General features: G+C 38.4%; 1 protein-coding gene across 16 annotated transcripts in view; it reads right to left on the bottom strand.

The window, feature by feature from the left end:
- Positions 1–20,695, bottom strand: part of ABLIM1 (actin binding LIM protein 1) — a 206,274-nt gene that overhangs the window by 85,787 nt on the left and 99,792 nt on the right. For all 16 annotated transcript variants that reach the window (XM_040605481.1, XM_040605476.1, XM_040605482.1 and 13 more), the window contains exons 3-4: positions 9,489–9,672; positions 6,865–6,974 (exon numbers count right to left, since the gene is read on the bottom strand). In XM_040605481.1, the coding sequence (XP_040461415.1) occupies positions 6,865–6,974; positions 9,489–9,672 (294 nt within the window). The remainder of the gene's footprint in view (positions 1–6,864; positions 6,975–9,488; positions 9,673–20,695) is intronic.

Genomic DNA, 20,695 nt, shown 5'->3' with positions numbered 1-20,695 from the left:
AAATTAAAATATATTTTAATGTATTTACTTTCTTTGTGTGTCTAGCAGATTTTAATAAGTTTTTGAAATTTAAAAAAATCCATAATGCTATTTTATGCATTCCAATTAAATTTCAATTTCCAGTCAAATAGAGCTTGACATAAATCATGAGCAAAAGTAGCCATGAGGGCAAAATAAAGATGTTAAAGAATATGATGAATTTATGCAGAACCTATATTAGCTTAAGTAAATGTGTACAGATATGGAGTATCCTCATGCTTATCAATTAGCCTTTTATAATTTAAAATCTAAATGTAAAACAAGGTTAAAGTTATTCTAATCAAGGTTTCCTGCGTTATTAGGTAAACCATGATTAAAATCAGTGACTCAAATCACAGTGTTTGAAATCAATCATGTCTGTGGTACATTTTTATTCTACGCTAAATCAAAAAAAGAGATATAAGACTACATCAAATAGTCAAAGCACATCAAGACACCCTTCTGTCAAGCCCCCAAAATCCTCAACTGAATCTTCAGTACCTAAACACAGGTATGCAGGCTTTAATGCCACAAAGGTATGTGAGTGTTTCTGTATCTTTAGCAGATGAGCTAGCAATTATGAAACAAAATCTTTGTGTTATAGCACACAAAAAATATTCAACATTTAAGGTTCCAAATTATACACAGGATTTCAAAAAATACATTTAAAAAAATGCATGTTCAAACCCAAAATTGTTGATCCTAAGTTCCCTGGGGTATGCACTATGTTGTGAGTGTGTATCCTTTAAGGCAAAAAAACAGGCTCCGTGCCTGACACACAAAGCCTATCCACATCTGGGCCACGTATTTGTACAATACCTATACACTATGTAGCTTTGACACACAGTTTGGAATTGTATGGTATTTCCTAAGAATGAGCTCAAAATCATGTGTTGGATGTTGCTTAAAACACTTTAAGGCCAAAAATCATTGCAGATAGCTTGCTTACAGTCAGCCAAGCTCATCCACCTCACTTGTTTAAGTCTTCCCAATGGACTTGAAGGAGTTTTCAGACAGCTCAGGAAAAAAAGGATAAAGAACAAAATAATAAAAACTGAGTAAAATGTGGCTAAACATTCACAAATCTTAGCTGCAGACTTTTCATGAGAACTACAATTAAAAGGAATTTTGCAACCATTTTATCACTCAGCTAATTTCTAATGAAGCAGTTTGTGATGCCTATAAATCAGCTCAGATGTTATTTCTGTATACTGGCAACAATCACCTATATTGTTTTCTAATGAACAGTCAGTTTTGTCCCGAATATAAAACTGCATTACAAATTAGAGAGTCTTTAAAGGAGGACTGCAAGTAAATTTGTTTCCTCTCCATTCTGATGCTTCATTGTTTAAAAAACAACCTCACTTCCCACCCCCCCACCCCCCCCCCTCTTTCTGGGTAGTGAGGCAAAAGATAATTCCCATTTTTTCCTGCACCCCTTCTTCTTTAAGAGGTAAGGTATGTTGGCTCTGCTCTAATTCAACATTACCAGAAACCTTGTTGGAAATTTCAGATATTTACTGGGAGCTTTACTGACTGCATCTTATTTGAAGATGATAAGGCTATTGAATAATTAACAAAGATATCTTTCTCCCACAAGTTAATAGAGCGTTAAGTTTATTATTTATATCACAGTAGAGCTAAGATCCCCAGTTGTGAGCCAGGATCCAACTCTGTCAGGCTCTACTGATAGGCATGAAAGCATTTGTCCCAGAGAACTTGGATTCTTTGAACCAGAACATAATGTGCAAAACAGACAAGGACAAACATACAAAACAGTATTGTGAAATCTCCACGTGGACGCCGGCTGGTCGGGGAACAGCTGCACCAAAGATTATTTATGCATATGTAACACTGGCCATTTTGAAAACTCTGGTCCACATCTTGGCTGTACTGTAATGCTCTTAACTCACAGGAGAGTCTGTTACAAAGAAAGGGGAGTTGAAATAGCTTACCCTCATGCTTCTTTTCAACAGTATCCTCACTGGGTATCTTGGCATATACAGGACACAAGTATCTATTTCACTGAAGAAGAGGAAACTGAAAGTCTCCATCATCATTTAAAAATATGATTAATTTTTAAAATGAAAACTCTTGCTAGGGGATTGTAACGCTTCAGCGTCTTTTGGATGGGGAGTTTTTTCCTATTCATCTAGAAAGCCCTCCTTTTATTTGAAATGCAATTTCTTAGTTAGTTCATGTACATCGCTAAAATGATCCAACCTTTCAGCAAAAAGGTCATCAGAAATAACTAAAACTTCTTTACCAGCACCCATACAAGGAACCGCCTGAGACAGGGCTCAACCTCTGGTGGAGAACTAACATAATATTCTTATTACTTAAGTGGAATGCCTAATGGAAAAATCTCTGCTTGAGCAAGAGGGAAATGTATTGAACTGTGTTCAAAGACATGTAGTCTCTTGAGAATTTCAGAGATGAGCCCTGAGCCCCAAGATGGCTGGTTTGAGCTCCACCAGTGCAGACTGCTGGCAACACCTCACGTGCCTACCCCTGAGTGTGGGGGATCTCTCTGTGGCTGCTCTGCTCTCAGCTATACTTTTCATGACACCTCTTGTGTGTTCAAGAAGAAATGCAAGCCAGTGTGGTACTTTTTAAAAATGAAGGTCTGACTAAACTAGGGATTTTTATCTTCAAATGCTTGCATCAGTTCACTTACTAGCTGCCTTGGTGAGAATTCACTGATAAAATGCCCTAATGTAGAAGTATCAAAGAGGGTAAGCTTGTCAACGTGGTCAGCCTACTTGCCTCTGCTTCACACACTAGTGCTAGCAGAAATGGAGAACACGCACCCTCAGTCACTACTCATTTGGCTGCTGCAAAAATAAAATAGTTTGAGATGCCAGGGGCTGGAAAGAATATTATAAAGCTCATCCTACTCTTTCAAAGGTACCTAACCTTAACACGGCTGAAGGACAAAGATTTAGGCAGACTTCAGGTTCTTTAATTTCTCCTTACACAAGTAAAAAACACACAAACTTTCTAATTTTTGTGACTTTAGCACCAACAGGTAAGACTCGGGCAGTAGTACAGTACTAAGGACTGCATCATCTAAGCACCGTACCATCTTCGTTTTGCTTTACAACCGCAACACATGTAAACTTGGGCAGCATTATTTTTTCATTTTGTTGGTAGAGAACAGACCCTTGAAATTTAAGTACCTACCCTGATACATAAAACATGTATGAAAAAACCAGAAAGCCTACACGCAGAATTTCCAGGTCCAACAGAAGTAACCAGTAATTCACTCCTCTGACAACATGAAAACAATAAACCATGAATCCCCAAACAACAAAAAATAACAGTAACAGCAACAACAAAAATCAGAAGTTTGACTTCGGCTATGACTTTTTTCACTCTAAAAGACAGCATGAAATTAGGAAAAAAAATGTAATTTGCAGATTTTTGAAGGTGGTTTTCAAAGACAGTCCACTGAATAGGAGATACAAAATGCTGAGGGACAGTGAAATGAGGCTGTCGTCTATGGGACAGAGGTACAATACAGCAGATGTTAATTAAAAGAAGGTAAAACGGAGGGGAAGGGGAGAGAAACAGGGCACCCACCACCAAATAACCAAACACACAAGTTGCAGTCTTGCCTAAAATTTAGAAATAATAGATGCCTGCACAACTGCTTTTCTGGAAAGACAACATGGACCATAACAAACACAGGTGTGTTTGCATGTAGCTGTAACACAGTAGAGAGCAGGAAGAGCTGAAGACAGTACAAACCAGATAATCATGATGTTGTACACAAAACCTGGACACCATTTAAAATATAAATAGTAAATACCAGGATAAATTACTTACGTTACTCCTTTACTGAGCCCCAAAGAAAATAACTACCTGTCTTTGTCAGAACCTTGAAACCCCTGAACTATCCAAGCCATGAACACTTTTAGTCAGTGTTGTCTAGTTGTCCCCTGCTTCTGTGCTGCTCTGCATCATTTTGCCTTACAGATCACACCTCATTTATCAAGCTATCATATGAAATAAAACAGTAACAAAGATGAACAACACCCATTTTATTTGTCTGCAAAGTTGCTTACACATATTTAGGTATTAGATTTCCTGCTGAATGAATGAAAATCCCAAAGTTAGTGCACCGTGTACATCTAGCAGTGTCTAAGAAATAGGGTTGACTAAATTATGAATTATGCTTACTTTATAGCATCTGTATAGTGAAAAAGAGTGTCTTAGAAAGCTAGAATAAAAAAGGAATCACTGAAATGGTTCTTATGGAAAATAGCTATAATTATTCCAGGCAATATATGTGCAGCAAAAGAAATATATTAACAACATAAATAAGTGTCATGGACCCAACTAATATTAAGCAAAAAAATAAATATTAATTATTCAGTATTTTTCCTCCTGATTTTCCTTGATGTGCATTATAAATGAGTGTTACAATATTCAGGTTCATGTTACTCAAGATATTAACCCCTGTATTTAGAGACTTTTGATTTTCCTTGAAATCAAAGCTGTCAAATAAGCCTGTGAAGTAACAGATCTCAGAAAAATGGCATGTCAACATGAACGCAGACATTCTAGTGGATAGAAGGCTTCCTTTCACATTACATAAACCAATTCAAACCTGATACACTTTCAGTCAATTGAATTTCCTCACTTCCAATTTCCCTTACTTTAAGGAAAGCCTCCTCTAATAATCTACTTGGAAGCAATCAGGGGAAACTGACAGCAATATAGGATGTAGAAGAGGTGCGTAGTATGAATGTGCATCTCTTCTAAAAGAAGCTGTGTTAAAAAATGCATCCTTTCAAAAAAGGGCAATGGATTAGAAAAATTCACACTAATTAAAATTTACTCTTCAGTGTCAGCAAGAAAGACTTCTCCATACCTAAGTCAATTTTTGCACAAAGCTAAAGCAGCAGCTGGCAAATCTTTGAAGACAGAGGATGGTTCATTAGTATTATTTTAATTGAGTTTTTCTGAAGCTATAAACACATGGTGGTTTCACTTTTGTCCTGTTTTGGAGAGTTTTGCTCTAAAATGACCAGAAACTCTACACTATATCTTTCTACAAGTCTTTGTCCATAAAAGAACAAGATGCATAGTGGCAGGTACTTGAAGATTTTGACGTAGTGCACTCTAAGCTGTCAAGAGCAGGAGCTCTCTTGCTGTGTGTACTAATAAAGCAGTCTGGTCAGCAGGACCCAATTGTAATTAAAAAAAAAAAAAAATCAATCACATCTTAAGTAGGAGGAAAGATTGTTTTACGATCCTTGCTACCTATGTCTTCAGTATGGAAACCAAGAAGCAACTCGAGCAGAGACTTGGGGCTGTCAGGAAGTGACTCTCCAGCTCCTTCACCTGCTATCAGACAACTGGAACCTATCATTTGCTAGGAGACGTTTTGGCACCTGGAGTCATGTCTCTGGGAAGCAGCCACACTGCTGGATAAGCGTGTCACCTTCTATAAACCAGATGTAGTGTGACCCAGATACTTCTATTATTGAACACCAGCTGTTTGCGAACCACTGCTGTGACACATTTAGAAAAACCTCAGTACTATCCAAGATCCCTATGTCTTGCTGTTCCTTGCCAATTATGCCTCCTAAATATCAGTAACTCAAATACAACTTGGACACCATTCCTTTGTCTCAAAAGGACTGTGGGTGTTTGAAGTTCCTCGCACATTTCTTTGTTGGTTTGTAAATCTTGTAAGGCTTTTTTCAGGTTCCTAAACTCTTCCTTATCTGATTAGGCCTATGCATTTTCAGCTCCCAATCTACAGTTACACTGGAAAAGTATCACTTGACAGAAAGGCATGATAACAAAAAAAAAAGTCTCTCATTTTCCATTTTACTAAGTGTCTGATTACATATTCTCAGGCGAATCAGATAACCCGAGATTCACCTGACTCATCCACTGAGACAAATATTATCCAGCTTTGCCTTTACATTGCACTTTATAATCCTAGGATCTCAAAGCCAAGTACCAGTACAAAATGCAGAGTGTCTCCCTGAAGGAAACCAACATTGGTGGAAAACTGCCTAGTGTCACAAGGAAATCTGCAGCCATTTTGGATTATAAAACTGTATTGGGTAAATCACTACAGCTTGGAGTGCTGAATACAATCCAGCAGTCAGAGAAAGAATCAGAAATCCCCAAAGACTTACAAAAGTAACTACCAGAGGCAGAGATTAATATCAGTAATTTACAAATTATCTTTTAAAAGCATTAAAACCCAACAGCAAACCAAGTTAACTTCCCTCCCAAACTGTCTTCATTTCCTTGCCCCTCTACTTGCTTTCTCTCTTTTTTACAATGGTTTCTTGAGGTTCTAATCACAGTATCATTGCAGTAGCAGTCTACTGGAATCATAATCCTGGTGATAGTCCTTTTAAAGGCTAATTTAATTAAATCAAAGTTAAATAGTAGAAGAAAATTAATTTCCTTTGACTTTGTCCTCTTTTGAATAGTTAAACCTGTGCAATTATACATGAAAAAAAACCAGAATCTATCAACTCTGAAACCTCAGATTTCATCAATTAGATATTTTTCCAGTGCCTGTAAAAGAAAAATCAGCCATTTAAAAAATCCAGTCATTGGGGAAAAGTAATTTTGAAAATATCTTACACATATTGAAATGTGTGTCTTCCCACCTGTAGTACCAGGCACTTTTGGGGAGGGGGGGGGGGGTAGGAAAAGAAAGAGAAAAAAAGATGGTTCACAGAGATAGTTTACATTTCTAAAGGTGAAAAAAAAAAACCCAACAAATATGAATGATTGTATTAAGTTCATTTCAACCAAATGTTGACGAGCCTGGGAAAGTGAGAGGCTTCAGCCGGAAGATGGCATACTTACTGCTCGAGGCAGACAGTTCTTTTGGACTGGAGGACATTGGCTGAGCACACATCTGACAGAGACAGTCCCTTCCATTAAAGGTAACCCGATCGCCCGGTGGAAATGGACGCCTGGAGAGTTAAAGAGAAAAGTGTGGTTTAGCAAAGGTTACGCCAGAAATTTTCCTCTGTTCCATATATCTTAAGTTTGCTGCCTTCCCCCACCCAACCCAGTGCAATCAATATTTTACAGAAACGGAGGTCAAATTGTTTCTGCAATGTGGCCTTGGCAAAGCCAGGCACTGCAAGAAATACAATCTGTAGATGCAAACAGAGCAGAGGTTAGACTTGTATTTTGGTTTAAAAAAGTTATCAAGCACACTTCATCTAAAGAGGAGACGACAGTGAAATCTGCTTAGACACAACAGCTACATTTGTGATGGTCTCAGCATGATGTTGTGGACAGCAAATGGTACAAAAGAGAACTCAAAAGGAAGAACCGGAATTGGTCTTGAGGCTAGTGAAGAAATGTGGAGCTAGTCACTCATAAATACACTAATATCATCTGTATTCAGCAATGATATACATTACAGTAGATGTATTCATTTGCAAAAAAATATCAAATGTTACCCACATTCACTCTTTGAAGATTTACAATAGGTATCTACATTACAGAAACACTACTGTAATTGCTAACTGTGCAGATGGTGTTAGGAGAAATGTAAAGGCTATGGAAGTTTGATATTATTTGCTGATCCAAATAAAATGTTAAGAATGTGTGTTAGGCAGAAGTTGACATTGCTGTTAACTCTTATTTGGTGTATGAAACAGAGGACGAACAACATTTTGTATGAGGATTTCACTAAAATAAGAAGGTTCAGCAAATCCAAATCTTTAGTAAGCAGCTTTAGCTGCTGAGTACAGACCCCCCACACCACACCTCACTCCAAAACTGTGCTTAACAAATGAACATCTGCTTGTTTCCACAAAACATTTAAGGCATTGTTCTAGTTTCCTTTCCATTGCCATTCCTAACTGGGCCATATATAAATCAGCAGCAACGCTGCATTCCATTAATCTACTCCAGTAACTCCTCTTTTGTTCATTCAACATAAAAAGATTGATGTAAATCAACGTACAGAAAACTGATGCATGTTTCATACTGTATCATCTACTTTCACACTGTCCTTGGGAAATAAAACTGAAACATACACATCATATGATTATTAATATGCAGTAAATTCACACACTACTTAAACCAAATGGAAGACCAATCAAAATACTTTCATTAGAAAAGATCTTAAAAAGTGTACCAGGCTCTAGGACAAAGTACTTGGACTACTCATCAGAGACAGCTATGAAAGGTTAGGGTAACACCTTGCAAGTCTGTCAGACACATCATATGATGGAATCTCCAACAAGGTACTGTCTCAGAACGTACATTCTTGCCTTTCTTGTTCATGTCATCCTCCTTTATTATGTTTCAGACAATTCAACTGCTGCCAGGTTCTGACTTCTGGGGAACTCTACTGTCCTACTTCTCTTCCAGACTACAAAGGAACAGGCCCCATTCTTTTGGGTTCTCCCTTTCTATGAAATCTACCTACAACTGCGTACCTCAGACATTACACTGAAACTTAAGAAAACTTTCTTTTTACTTCCAGGGCTCAGAACTGCAGAAATGAACCACTTGATGCTCATCTTAATTCTAGCTTAGTTAAGTTGTAGAATCATTATATCACTTCCACTTTATGTCTAGAAGATTATTTTTACTACTATAAAAATGTACCACTCCTATGAAGACCTGCAGAAGCTTTATTTCCCCTAGCATATCCAAAATGTTATACTGATCACCATAGCAGTAATGTATCTGCTACGACAGCCTAAATTCTAGCATAGTCTCAGTGCTAGAGCCAGCCAGTAAAGAACAGTATGTACAGGGTCTTTGCATCAAGTTTAAGCTGTAAAGCTCAACTGAGATTTTCAAGTATAGAACTGTGCAAATGAATGGGCTATGAGAGCATGTGGAAATTCTGCCCAGTCGTCTAAATTGTGTATTAATACCTTAGTGAGAGTTTAAACAAAAACAAGTTTAAATGCCACCTTTTGTCCCGTCCACACAGTCTTAGCTAACTTCTTTTTATTTCGTGTAAAACTGAAGACTGGTTCTCTTACTGGGCACAGAAACGGTATTTGGGAAGAAGAGGAGGATCACAGTTTCTGAAAGCCATGTCTTCTTACATGATGTGAAAATGAGTCTCCAGTATATTTTCAATTTTTCAACTGTCCTTATAGCCGAAATGACTATTGTAGCATCCTGAATTTTGCTTTATCTCATTTCTCCCATTAAGCTGGGCTGATCACCTGAACTCAACTCAACCCATGTCCATTATCTCAATATGTAAGCCTGGTACTTAATCCTTTCATCTGTGACAGTAGCTTTCTGGAACAGGGAACTATATGTAACAGACAAGCTGTTACTGAGTGGTATTTTGAAGACCCTCAAAGTCAGACTTGCAGAAGATATTTTCCAACCAAATGCTCCCCAAAGAGAAATGTCTTGAGATTTGTATCTCAGGGTGACACCTTTCTCCCTGTTTTCCTTGTAGTGGGTTCACACCATGGTAATTGAAAGGGATAACTTACTTGCAAACAGTACAGGCAAAGCAGCTTGGATGGTAAGTTTTTCCCAGAGCTGTCACTACTTCTCCTTCCACGAACTCCCCACAACCATTGCAGCGGGTACCATACATGCGCTGGTAATCCAAGGTGCAAAGATATTCCCCATTCTTAATGAAAAAGCCTCCTTGTGCCAAGTCACAGCCACACACTGAAAGAAAAAACAAAACAAAACACACAAATATATTGGGAAAATACACCTGCTAAGGATGTCAGCAACAGTCGATGCTGCTGACAAATTGGAGGACCCTAGTGGTCTTTCTCCCTTCTATCAGACTTCTACTTTCTCCTCCTGTTACTACATGCCTGGACGTCCCAGAAGATGGTTGGTATTCTCTGGCTACAAGACAGCTTGTAATAAAGACCTTTAGAGCAATCTTACATCATCATAGCTTTCATGTACTTGGTCCTTGCCAAGACCTTGGTTACCTCACATCATCCTGTTAATCACGTTATCAGAGTTATCTGTACCAATGCAAACTTGCTTTCCCTTCTGGGACTGAAGATGAGCAGAAGAAAATAAATGATTCCATAAACAGGACAGATTTTGCTATTTTATGCACCAGCATACATTTTTCCTGCAACCATGTGCTTTAAAAAGCTTTCAAGGTGCTGATTCTTTATGAAACAATGAATATTTTACGTATGTTGTATGGTTTTGATTAACTCCTCCAGTTCCCAGATCACACTGACCTGCTTCACCATTGCTGCAGCAATACTTTTTGTTTTGCTTTAAAAAGTATCACCTTTGAAATGTTCAGGGTGATTTTACAGTATTAATTTAGACATAAATACTGCAAGAAAGTGGCAGTGAAGAGATAATCAAGCATTAAAAATCTAGCTACACCTCCACCATATACACTTCATGATATATACAGTCAAACTATAAAACAGTATATCAGACACTGAATAAAGCCAATAGGACGAGTATTCCCCACCTGTGTTCTGAAAAAATTAATGCCCTAAGAACTGCTATTACCCTTGAGTGCCTGATCTGCATTGGTCTTGTGTTAGTCTTTTATATACTATACTCCCTGTACATCATGGATTAGATAAACAACTCTAATATTTGGATATAGACTTGTGGCCACATACAACCTTATTGCGGAAAAATAATTGTATCGGTAAGAGGGTGAAGAATCAGTCAAGGATTTCAGTGATTTGGCATTTTTCCACAATGCTTATTCACCCAAACCAAAACACATTACAATCAGGTGCTTGTTCTGCTTTAAGAAAGAGAGACAGGAGACAGAAAGCAATCCATCCTGTTAACAGCCAAATCCTATGAAGAGAAAATGCCATGGGAGATAGGAGACTGAATTTCGCACTTGAGGTTTAGCTTGGGTTGAACAAAGGACTTAAACCTACCTATTTAACATCCCACAGTAGCACCAAAAATACTACTTGCTTCATGCAAGCTTTAAAAAGTCCTCTTTATTCTCAGTGAGAAAGCATAAATAGGGGCTGCTAGATGAATTCTTAGACAAATATATATATATGGGTGCTCCCAGGCATTTTGGTTTCAGCTACTCCTGCTTGTCTGTATATTGCTCTGTGTAATTCATTATGAGAAACTACTCTTCACAGCAGCCCAGGATGCTAGCTTAACTCTCACTCTGCAAGTAATTGCATCTCATCACTCTTCATAACATTCAAGTACGTTCGGATCAAATATCAGAAATATCATATAACATAAATTCTGATTATTAAGAAAAAAATGTAAGCAGTATTCTAGGTCCCTGCAGTTACAAAGTCCTTGAAAAATGACAATATGAAATGCAGGAAGATTATCAGAGGAACTGGGTTCAACTCATCCTTCTGCCACAAATTCCAAGCATGATACAATATCATTGTAATACACCAATACAATATCGGTGTATTCGCACACCATTCGTTCTCTCCCCTGTTATAATGGGCTAATATCTTACTAACTACCTGCCTTGAAAATTAAAATTGCAAGGTGTTTGGGGCAGGGATTGCAAATTCTGTTTGCCTGTTGCCAAGCTCCAAAGGTCTAATGACTATTACTGTAACAATAATTAATAGAATAACAATAAACAGGATGATTAAAATGCAGCTTAGAATTAAAGCAATATACTAGCATTTTTCCAGTTTCACATTTCTGCATAGAACAGTTAATATACCATGTGCAAACAAACTACATTTCATGGCGGCATTAAATCCACAAGCAACCAAAACTCAATCATCAGTGACTTAAGAGAATTACAGAGAACTATTGTTAAGCTCTATTATAATGCTTTAAAATGCTCCAAGTTGGTTTTCAGGTACACCTCCAAAAAACCAGCCCTCTTTCATTCCTCCGTTTTGTTTTCTTCTACTGATCTCCATTTTGTTTAAAATATTATTTTCAAACTACTGGTATAATACCATGCAACCACTAAGGCAGAAAATACTGTGACCTCTACACCACATCACCTTAGACCCTTCCTGAGTCGGGAACCATCTCATCATTTTCCACTGGTGGTTCAGAGGTGAAACCTAAGCCCACTTGCAATAGCTTTGCTTTTCTAAGTTACCTTTGGTGGAGCCTTACAATTCCTTACAGTTAAGTCACGGAGTAACCGAGAATTCTACTTCAATGTCTAAAAGTTGTTAGGGATTACTTCAGCGCTGAGACTGTTAGATCCTGTAGTTACAGTGTATGAACCGGAGTATTGTCATGGAGTGGTCAATACTAGATGCTTCAGAAGCTGCTAAACTTCATAACGAGCTATGGAATACTCATGTGTCTATGCAATTTCTTAAATTACAGTTTGTCATTTAGCTTGTAGCTTTGACATCCAGGTCTAGATAAATTTCAGCTTTAAGCTGAAAGCACTCGGCATGCTTCTGGTTCTGCATCAGAAGCTGCATATATGAACTCTCCGGCTCTTTACTATGGTCCCCAGTTCTACCAATGAGTCACCTTTTCAAAAACTTGTTTAGTCATTACAGCCCTCTTTACCTGCCTGGGCAATGGGCCTAATAAGGTAGAATGATGAGAAGTAACTTTCAATGCAACCACTATTCTAGCTTCTTCTGAAAATCCAGCTTAATCCAGTACTGTACAGAGGTCTGTGCCAGATCATTGCTTGCAAAAACCACTACAAACTTTGAAAGAAAGGGTCCACACACTCACAATTATTAAGCTTTATCCCTTTTGCATGGCCACAGGGATTGAAGCCTAACAATGAAAATGGGGGATAAAATTACTTGGCAAGTCTTTTAAAGACTGTAATTACTATTATTAAAAAGAAGATCCCTCTACTGCCCTTTTCTTTATCAAGTCCCCTTTCTTATTCTTTTTGTCAATAACTCAGAGTGAGTTAAATTCTCTCGTGCTGGCAATCATGAATTCAGACACAAGCAGAACTGCTTCTGATGTGAACCACCAGCAGGTTCATCATCTTTGGCATACTCACAGCAGGAAGCACACACCAATCTGCAAGAATTAAAGACAAGTCCTGGCAACCTCACATTACAACGGATTTTTGCAGTCAATTTAGTACATGTGTTCCTATCACTAATCACAGCTTTAAGCTACATGGGCAAAATAAGGGTCACCCAGGCTGTTAACACCCATGGTTGGAAAAATGCCGTTCCAGTCGGCTGCTTTCACTTTGAGTCAGAGATCAAATCAGAAAGGATGAACATGACTGTATCCACACTTGGTGTACAATGCCATGTGCAAACAAGGAAGGGATTTTAACAGCTTTTTTTCCCCTCCTTTTTTGCAACTGTGCGTAAGTCGTGGATATGACAACAAATTCCCTCAAGTTTAAACATATTGCCTTAGCACAGATATTTATGACCACTGTAGAAATACCACAGAAAAAGATGGATGAATTTTGATTATTTTTATTATAAAGCTAGACCAGCTGTGATAGCTACATATGTACAATAAATCCTAATAGGGTGATCTAGGCAATTGCTGCAATACAAGATTCATGTCATCAAAGAAAAATTAATACCAAAATGGTGACAGTTAATAGGAAACATCAAATTGTGTTCTTCTGTTTTTTTCCTATACTGCTGGGGAAAACAAGTGTGAAAGAATTACTTTGTGGAGCCAATAGCAATGCAAAAACCATGTTTGAGAATGCAAAAAGCAAGAGGTATTCTGTAAACATACATCACATGGAAATAGTTCTACAAGAGAATAACATTTCCCCAAGACTCTTCCTGCTCAATAGGATGGAAGAGATTGTTTTACATGACCAGAACTTCTGCAACAGGAGACACTGGGGAGCATTTCTATTCCCTGAGGTACCACAAGTGTAGGGACAAAAAAAAAAATAAATTAAAAAATCAGCTTTTTCTTTAAATGAAAAAAGAAAACCATAATCTTCAACAGCTCCTGAAAGAACTCAGCTTTTTTCTCAGTCTGTATATCAAAGAATTTCATATTCCAAACAGACGATCCCGCCTATCTTGTGAATGGAATAAACTGGAATAGCGTTCTGCCTCCCACTGCATGGAAAACACCAACCTGCTAGCTTTTTCTCTCTTGAACTCCTCTCTGGAGCTACTGTTATGCAACCTTGGAACACAAAAAGATCAGAGATACTGTCAATGCTGCTGTCAGCTCTCAAAGCTACAAGGTCTGTGTATGCAAGCCTGGGCTATTATGACAAAATACAGATGCTCAAGAGCTACCCAGTTGCCTGTGATCTCCAAGGCACCAGGACTATTCTTAAGCTAAGTCACTTCCAAGCTTTAACAGAGACTATGAAAATGAAGAGGTCAGATTTTTTCAAAATGGAAGAGGATTTGATCCTACTGAGCATTATGTAGGATTTCCATAGGGTTGTTGTCAGTGAGCTGAAAAAACAGGCCCTTAGTAAAATAGCTCAACGTTGATGTTAAGTAAAAATTACTTCAACACTGAAGAAACAAAACCACACAAGCAAACTCTATGACTACAGCATCTCACTTTGCAGACGTGAATGTTATTCATTAAATGGAGAAGTCTAATGATCTGCTTTGTCACCATGCATTAAATAAGGTGCAAATTCAATTTCCTGTTGGGGTTTTCTTTCTTTCTTGTATTTTTAAGTTTCATAGAATAATGGGGCTGTTCTCAAGCAGGATAATATTCATCTAACATTTATTCCTTAGGACATAATGGACTTCTTGTTTGAAGGCAGAAAGGAATTTGGCAATGTTTCAGTTTATCACCTACATCTAAACAAATATACAGGAAAAATCTGGGTTGGTTTTTTGTTGGGTGTTTTTTTTGCCTTAGAGCTTAACAAATCCTGTATTGATGACAGCAAGGTTCACGTTCTCATTAAAGTTTAAAGTTTCCACATTTCAAATAAACTAAGTCTTTCTCTGCCTTTGTTTTATTCCTCTTCTCAACACTTTTATTGAAGGAATAAGTTAATGAATGAATGAATGACAAAGTATCATCAGAAAACCACATGAGAATGGTAAATCTCAGAAACCACGCTGCAGTGCTATCATTGCAGAAAGATGGTGCACAAGGCACCATTAAGAAATAGCATACAGCTTTTTGCCAAAGCTGTAACTGAGATCCTAATAACTGTTTGTTACATTCCTGTTACTGGAGGGGTTTTTTTGCCATACACTGATGAGACTATGCATTTTGATCCAAGCTGTTTGGAACTGTGTCCAGCATTCCCAGTGGCTTTGGAATCTCTTCTCTTTTCAACAGACTGACTTCAGAAACAACCCTGGGAAGTCAAAAGAGCTTTATGTACATGGAACAAATACAGGTGATGTTAAAATCTGCTTCATTATCTAGTCACCAGCTGGAAGAAAGGTCTAGCAGCTAAAATACCTCCTGAGCAAAAGATGAGACTGCATTTCTCTCCTTCTCTTAAACTGGTCTGAGAAGCATTCCTTGGCCTCCAGCCAGGCCCTTCTCCTCTTCCCTTGAAAAACCTTGACTGTCCATTTCAAACATCCTGCCTGCAAGACTATGAGTGCCACTGTCATTATGACATGTAATTCTCAGTGGGATACTTGAGCAAAACCTCCAAACATTTCGTGCAAGCATTCACTCAACTGAAATCCCTAGTGATGACTGAGTTTTGGATAAGCTCAGAGTTTTGCCTTAACTTCCCAATCAATGCCATGACACTGCCTTTAGTCCTGCAAGGTCAGCTTGCTTTGGTTTTCTCCTCAATACTGGAGATACAAACAATACTGCACAGGAAAACCTCCACGTCCACACCTGACATGCATTTCAGTCTTTCCAACAATCTAACAGACAATAGCTAATACCTGAGCTTAAATAGCAAGCAAACAACAGCTGTATCCAATGTAGCAATGTGACAGCTTCCCAGCTGAAATATCCACGAAGGTATTCAAGAATCATTCAACCATTTAAAACACCTTTCACATTAAGCCAAGCAATAGGTGGAGATCAAAGTCATTTATGAGTCTATGGGAAATGAACCTTGAAGAAAATGCAATTAGTGGAAAAATATCAAAGTTTAGCCTGGGACAGCTTGGATGTAATTATCAAGATGAGAGATCTCTCTAAAAAAGATTATAAATAAGCAAACGAAGGGTGTAAGAATAGAACAAACACCCAAACCTTACCTAAGCCAGACAAAGGAAGGATTGACAACAAACTTAAGCAACCTTCCATATTCTTGTAAGGATGCTCTGCCCCACTCATCAAGCACCTGTAAAGCATCCTGCTGACCCTCTACTTTCAAAAGGGATCCAGTAGCTTGTTAAAATCTGACATGACATCTGTCAGCATTCATCAAGATCAGCCAAGTAGTGCAATTAATTTCATTTCCTGTCAAGTGCTTGGTCACTGAAAGAGACCTCAGGCTCAAATGAACGAAGATCGTGTCACTAATAACATTAAAACTCCAAGAGCAAAACAAGGATCCATTTCAGAATGGGATGAAACTGCTTGGGATTTTTTTCCTGTAAACACCTAAACCAAAAATTAACAATTCAGTGTTTTATATGAAAATTGAAAAAATAACTTGGAAAAAAAGGCCCGAATACAATAGGACATTGCTACTGAAAACAAATGGAAGGGCAGAAAAGGGTCAGAGGATCCGAGAACAGTGTGAGATAGAACTATAAGTATAGTCTGAGCCCTACTATCAAAGTTCACAGTCACATCACTCACCGTTGCTTCTTCAGCAGGGAGCAAGGGATCCCTCAAGGAATTCTCACAGAGACTGTTTTCCACAAGTGTGGAGGATGACTGGTAGCTTTCACTGCCAACGCATTTTATATAGTTTAAAATCTGCTGCAGTCCTGAAACAGCCCATTGCTATCCCAAAGGCTACATCCCAAATTGCACTAATGAGACAGAGCTCTCCCTGCTGCTTACAGGTTATGGGAGGATTACGGTTGTTTTGCAGGAAAACAGCCTATCTGAGGGCAAACTTCCCAGGCCCTTGCCTGAACCTGAAATGGAATACACATATGAATCGCTGCAAGAAAAAGAACAGCCTTCCAGACACAGCAGCTGAGAAATGCAGATACAGAAATGGCGGTTACTCTCCCAGCTGCCACTGAGGCTTGTTTTCCTACCAAGCTACCTGAACGCATGAATTCACAACTGAATCCCATTTCCTGTCATGGCAGAGATTTTAGCCTCCGTTAGCTTCCCAGGAAGGGCAGAATCCATTGCTGCCTGGATTTTCTAAACTGTTCAAACTTGATTGCTGCCTTAAACATGTTCTTGCTGGCCCTCATGAGGTCCACCTGTGCATACAGATAAACACCATGCCCCCCTTTTTGCTTTTTCACTTGATTTGTTTACTAATCTCTTCAGCAACAAGTACTTCTCTTCCATTGTCACCCTTAAAACCTCTTCCTTATTCCCTTCCATGGGACCTTCTACCATGGATGAAGGATGCATAGTTGCAGTCCTTCAAGATCTTGAGTCAGATTCCCAAAGTCCTGAATTGACCATCCAAACCAGGATACTGTAACACTACTGTCCTTTTTATTTGTATTCTGCTGTTAGAGCTTTTCAGGCTCATATTTTTTCAATGTTTCACATTTTAATGACTAGAAATGCCCTTTTCTTTAAGTGAAAGCTGAGACACTCAGGTTTAGGAAAAAAATGAAAATACAAACACTTGAGAAAAATCGAAAGACTTAATGATGTTAAGGGCTGTTTCAATAACCAAGCTGAAAAGGGAGTTCACAAGCTGGCAAGCAGAACCATCGTGTACTGAAAGAGAATTATAAGCCTGGAGAGCTTTTACATAAAGAAGGCTCTTTCGTTCAGTGATCCAGAGCTTCAAGGGACCTTGTATAATTTCCAGATGCTCAGAAAGGAGCACATTCTATCCACCAGTTATGTTACCGTGTCCACAGATCCATCTTTGTTTCAGAAATATTTGTGGAAATGCAGAGGTCTTTTCAAACACTACACTGGATATCTACTACAAGAATGTCCTCATATTTAAACTTTACATCCACTGACACCAAACTATTAATAGCACTAACTACCCAGCAGCCAGTTAACAGCCTCCTCCTGCCACCATTGAAGGAATCTGATGACAGATCAAAGGTCAAAGAACTAGTGATTTAAAACACATTCCAGCCTGTTGATACAGTGTCTGCTTACATGACCCTAACTTCTGCCCAGTCCTTCAAGGGAGGAAGATCCAGTTCAAAGTCAAAGATTAGCGAGAATCTCAAAATCTAAACTTAGGAACCCTCCCCCTTCCATGTCAAGCTCACTGAACTACAGTTAATGTAGCCTCACAAAAGTTACCGCATAAAAGAAACAGACTTGTGCCTGGAACCTAAACATATCACAGAGGATTCTGGAAATACCTATAGATGGGGGCGTTCCTAAACAAGCTTGAAAGGCATCGAACTCAAAAGAGGAAAACTAGCACATTTGTTCTGCAATTAAGAAACTGCTTTATGCTGATTTATAACAATGTTTTAATGTAAGTTAAACATTTATTCTCTGTGGGATACTCCAGGTTTGTGGAATGTTTCCTGTATGCCAATACTTGGCTTTGCCTTATAATTAGCAAGACTATTAGCTGGTAATTGCCTTTTGGTATCTGGTATCACTATAGCATGTAAAACATTCATACACAGTAAAACATTTCCACCTGACATAGCCTAATAAAATTACAGACATTTATACCACATAGTGAGGACTAGAAAACTTTAGGACACCATCCATATTCTCATGGTAGGACTGTTATTTAGGAGATTATTTTTTTATTTTAGTTTAGGCTACCATATGGATGCTAACTACGTTTTCCAATTTATATTCAACATCAAGAACAGGGACATTGAATCTTTGAAATAGTCCTACTACAAATACTACTTTACAGTCTTAAAATAATGCAACCAATCTCTACATGTACCAAAATCAAGCTATGTAAACTTTTACATTGTTACTATGAAACTCAAAGCTTGTTCTGTTAAGCAATACACTGCATTGAAACCAGCATTTCCCTCTAACCCAGAAGATGATTCACAGGCTTAATAATAAAGTCTTATTATAGCAATTTTGCTAGCCTCAAAGTTTCCTCTCCTAGTACATGCAGCAGGGTAAAATGAACTTTAATCAACTGAAAATGATGGGAAATTATCATTTGTATCAGATCACAATTTAAATACAGATTTTAAAACCTCTGCTCATGCACATCATAATTCAGGGCCTGATCCCACATACATTTGCATACATAACAGACACTGCAATCTTCGTTTTCCCAGATAAGTTATTCATGTAGATAGAAGCTTACAAGAAAAACTTTTTATTTCTTTATAAGCTACTAATGAATTCTTGTTAATGTTAATGCTTATTAAAGACAAAAAGTAAACCAATGAGGTCTCCATCTCAGCCTGTTCTCCCTCCAACGTACTCCTCTAACCCCCTCTCCTCTCAGCCTGCTGCTTCCATTGCCTGGTAACCAATAGCAATTTGCTACGGTATGAGTAGTGTACTCCTGCTAAGACGAAAATTAAGACTCAGGTATTACAACAGGAGGTAATACAGAATGCAATGAAACTTGTAACACGCAAGTGTCACGCCTTAGCAAGGTAAATGACTGTTATAAACCAGCCCAAGACAGCTGCTCTAAACAGTGCTGCTGGAGCTTCACTCCCTCAGTGTCTCTTATCCCTCCTCTTTCCATCTTTCCCCTGTTAACTGCAGCTCCCAGTCAGCTGCTGACTGCCTGAGATTCTTTGCCTATCAGGAGGCCAGACAGAGCTCACCTTCTCTGGGACAGGCCACATCATTTTCACCTCTTTGGTTTTTAATCAGCTCTTATCTGGAGTCACAAATAGAACTAGCCAGCCTTGCCAGGCATAGGACAAAGCAGCTGTATACATTTGCTTCTCAACAGGCAGGGAGTAACAGATAGCTGCAACTTATCGTGAGGGTACAGAAACACGTCAATCAGTGGAGGTTTTACTTGCCATCTTTGTCAGAAAGCAGTTATCCTGTTCTGAGAAAGATTCCAGAGATGGACAGAGCACCAAACTACAGGGGAAGATGACTGATCGTATTACATGACACACAAGCATGTCCTAAGCTGGCTGATGCAGCTTGGACGCTTAAGTCACCGTGTTCCTGCAGTGCAACAGCACCATTGACACACATGCCAAGCAATCATGGAGTGCCTATGCGTTTCTGACATAACCTAGGGAAGCAGGATTATGATCATATCAAATACACTTAACAGCATGATGTAAACACAAAGCTGAGAGCATGGACAGCAATAAAAAAACCAAAGAAAGCAATCTCATACAGAGCAAAGTTAGAACAGGTTCACACTGAATGGGGGCTTTCATTATTATACATGCTATATTATTATACATACTGCTATTATACAACTATATTAACTATTAACTAGTGTGACAGCTTTATGAGGAAATGGATCTTCATCTTCACCAGACTACCAGACTAAGACTATGGGTAAAAGCTTAAAATGTTTTCAGCAGGTATGACAGTCAGGCAAGAATGAGCTTGTTTAAGTCTTTCACACTGTAAATGTACAAGTTGAAGTCTTGAGCAAACTTTAGTATACAGAAAGGAGAAAGCCAATCAAGCCACCTGTAGATGCAGCTGATACGTTCTGGTACCAGTATCAGCTGTTTCCTCTAGCTAACAACATACTGTATAAACTGAAGGGGTCTAACTCCACCTCCTGTAGAGTCACAGTCATGTCAAATTAAAACCCCATTAGATT

The sequence above is a fragment of the Falco naumanni genome, chromosome 9 (genome assembly GCF_017639655.2).
Source record: "Falco naumanni isolate bFalNau1 chromosome 9, bFalNau1.pat, whole genome shotgun sequence".
NCBI classification, from domain to species: Eukaryota; Metazoa; Chordata; class Aves; order Falconiformes; family Falconidae; genus Falco; species Falco naumanni.
Note: the sequence above shows the minus strand (reverse complement) of the source record. Positions and strands in the feature narration are given on the sequence as shown.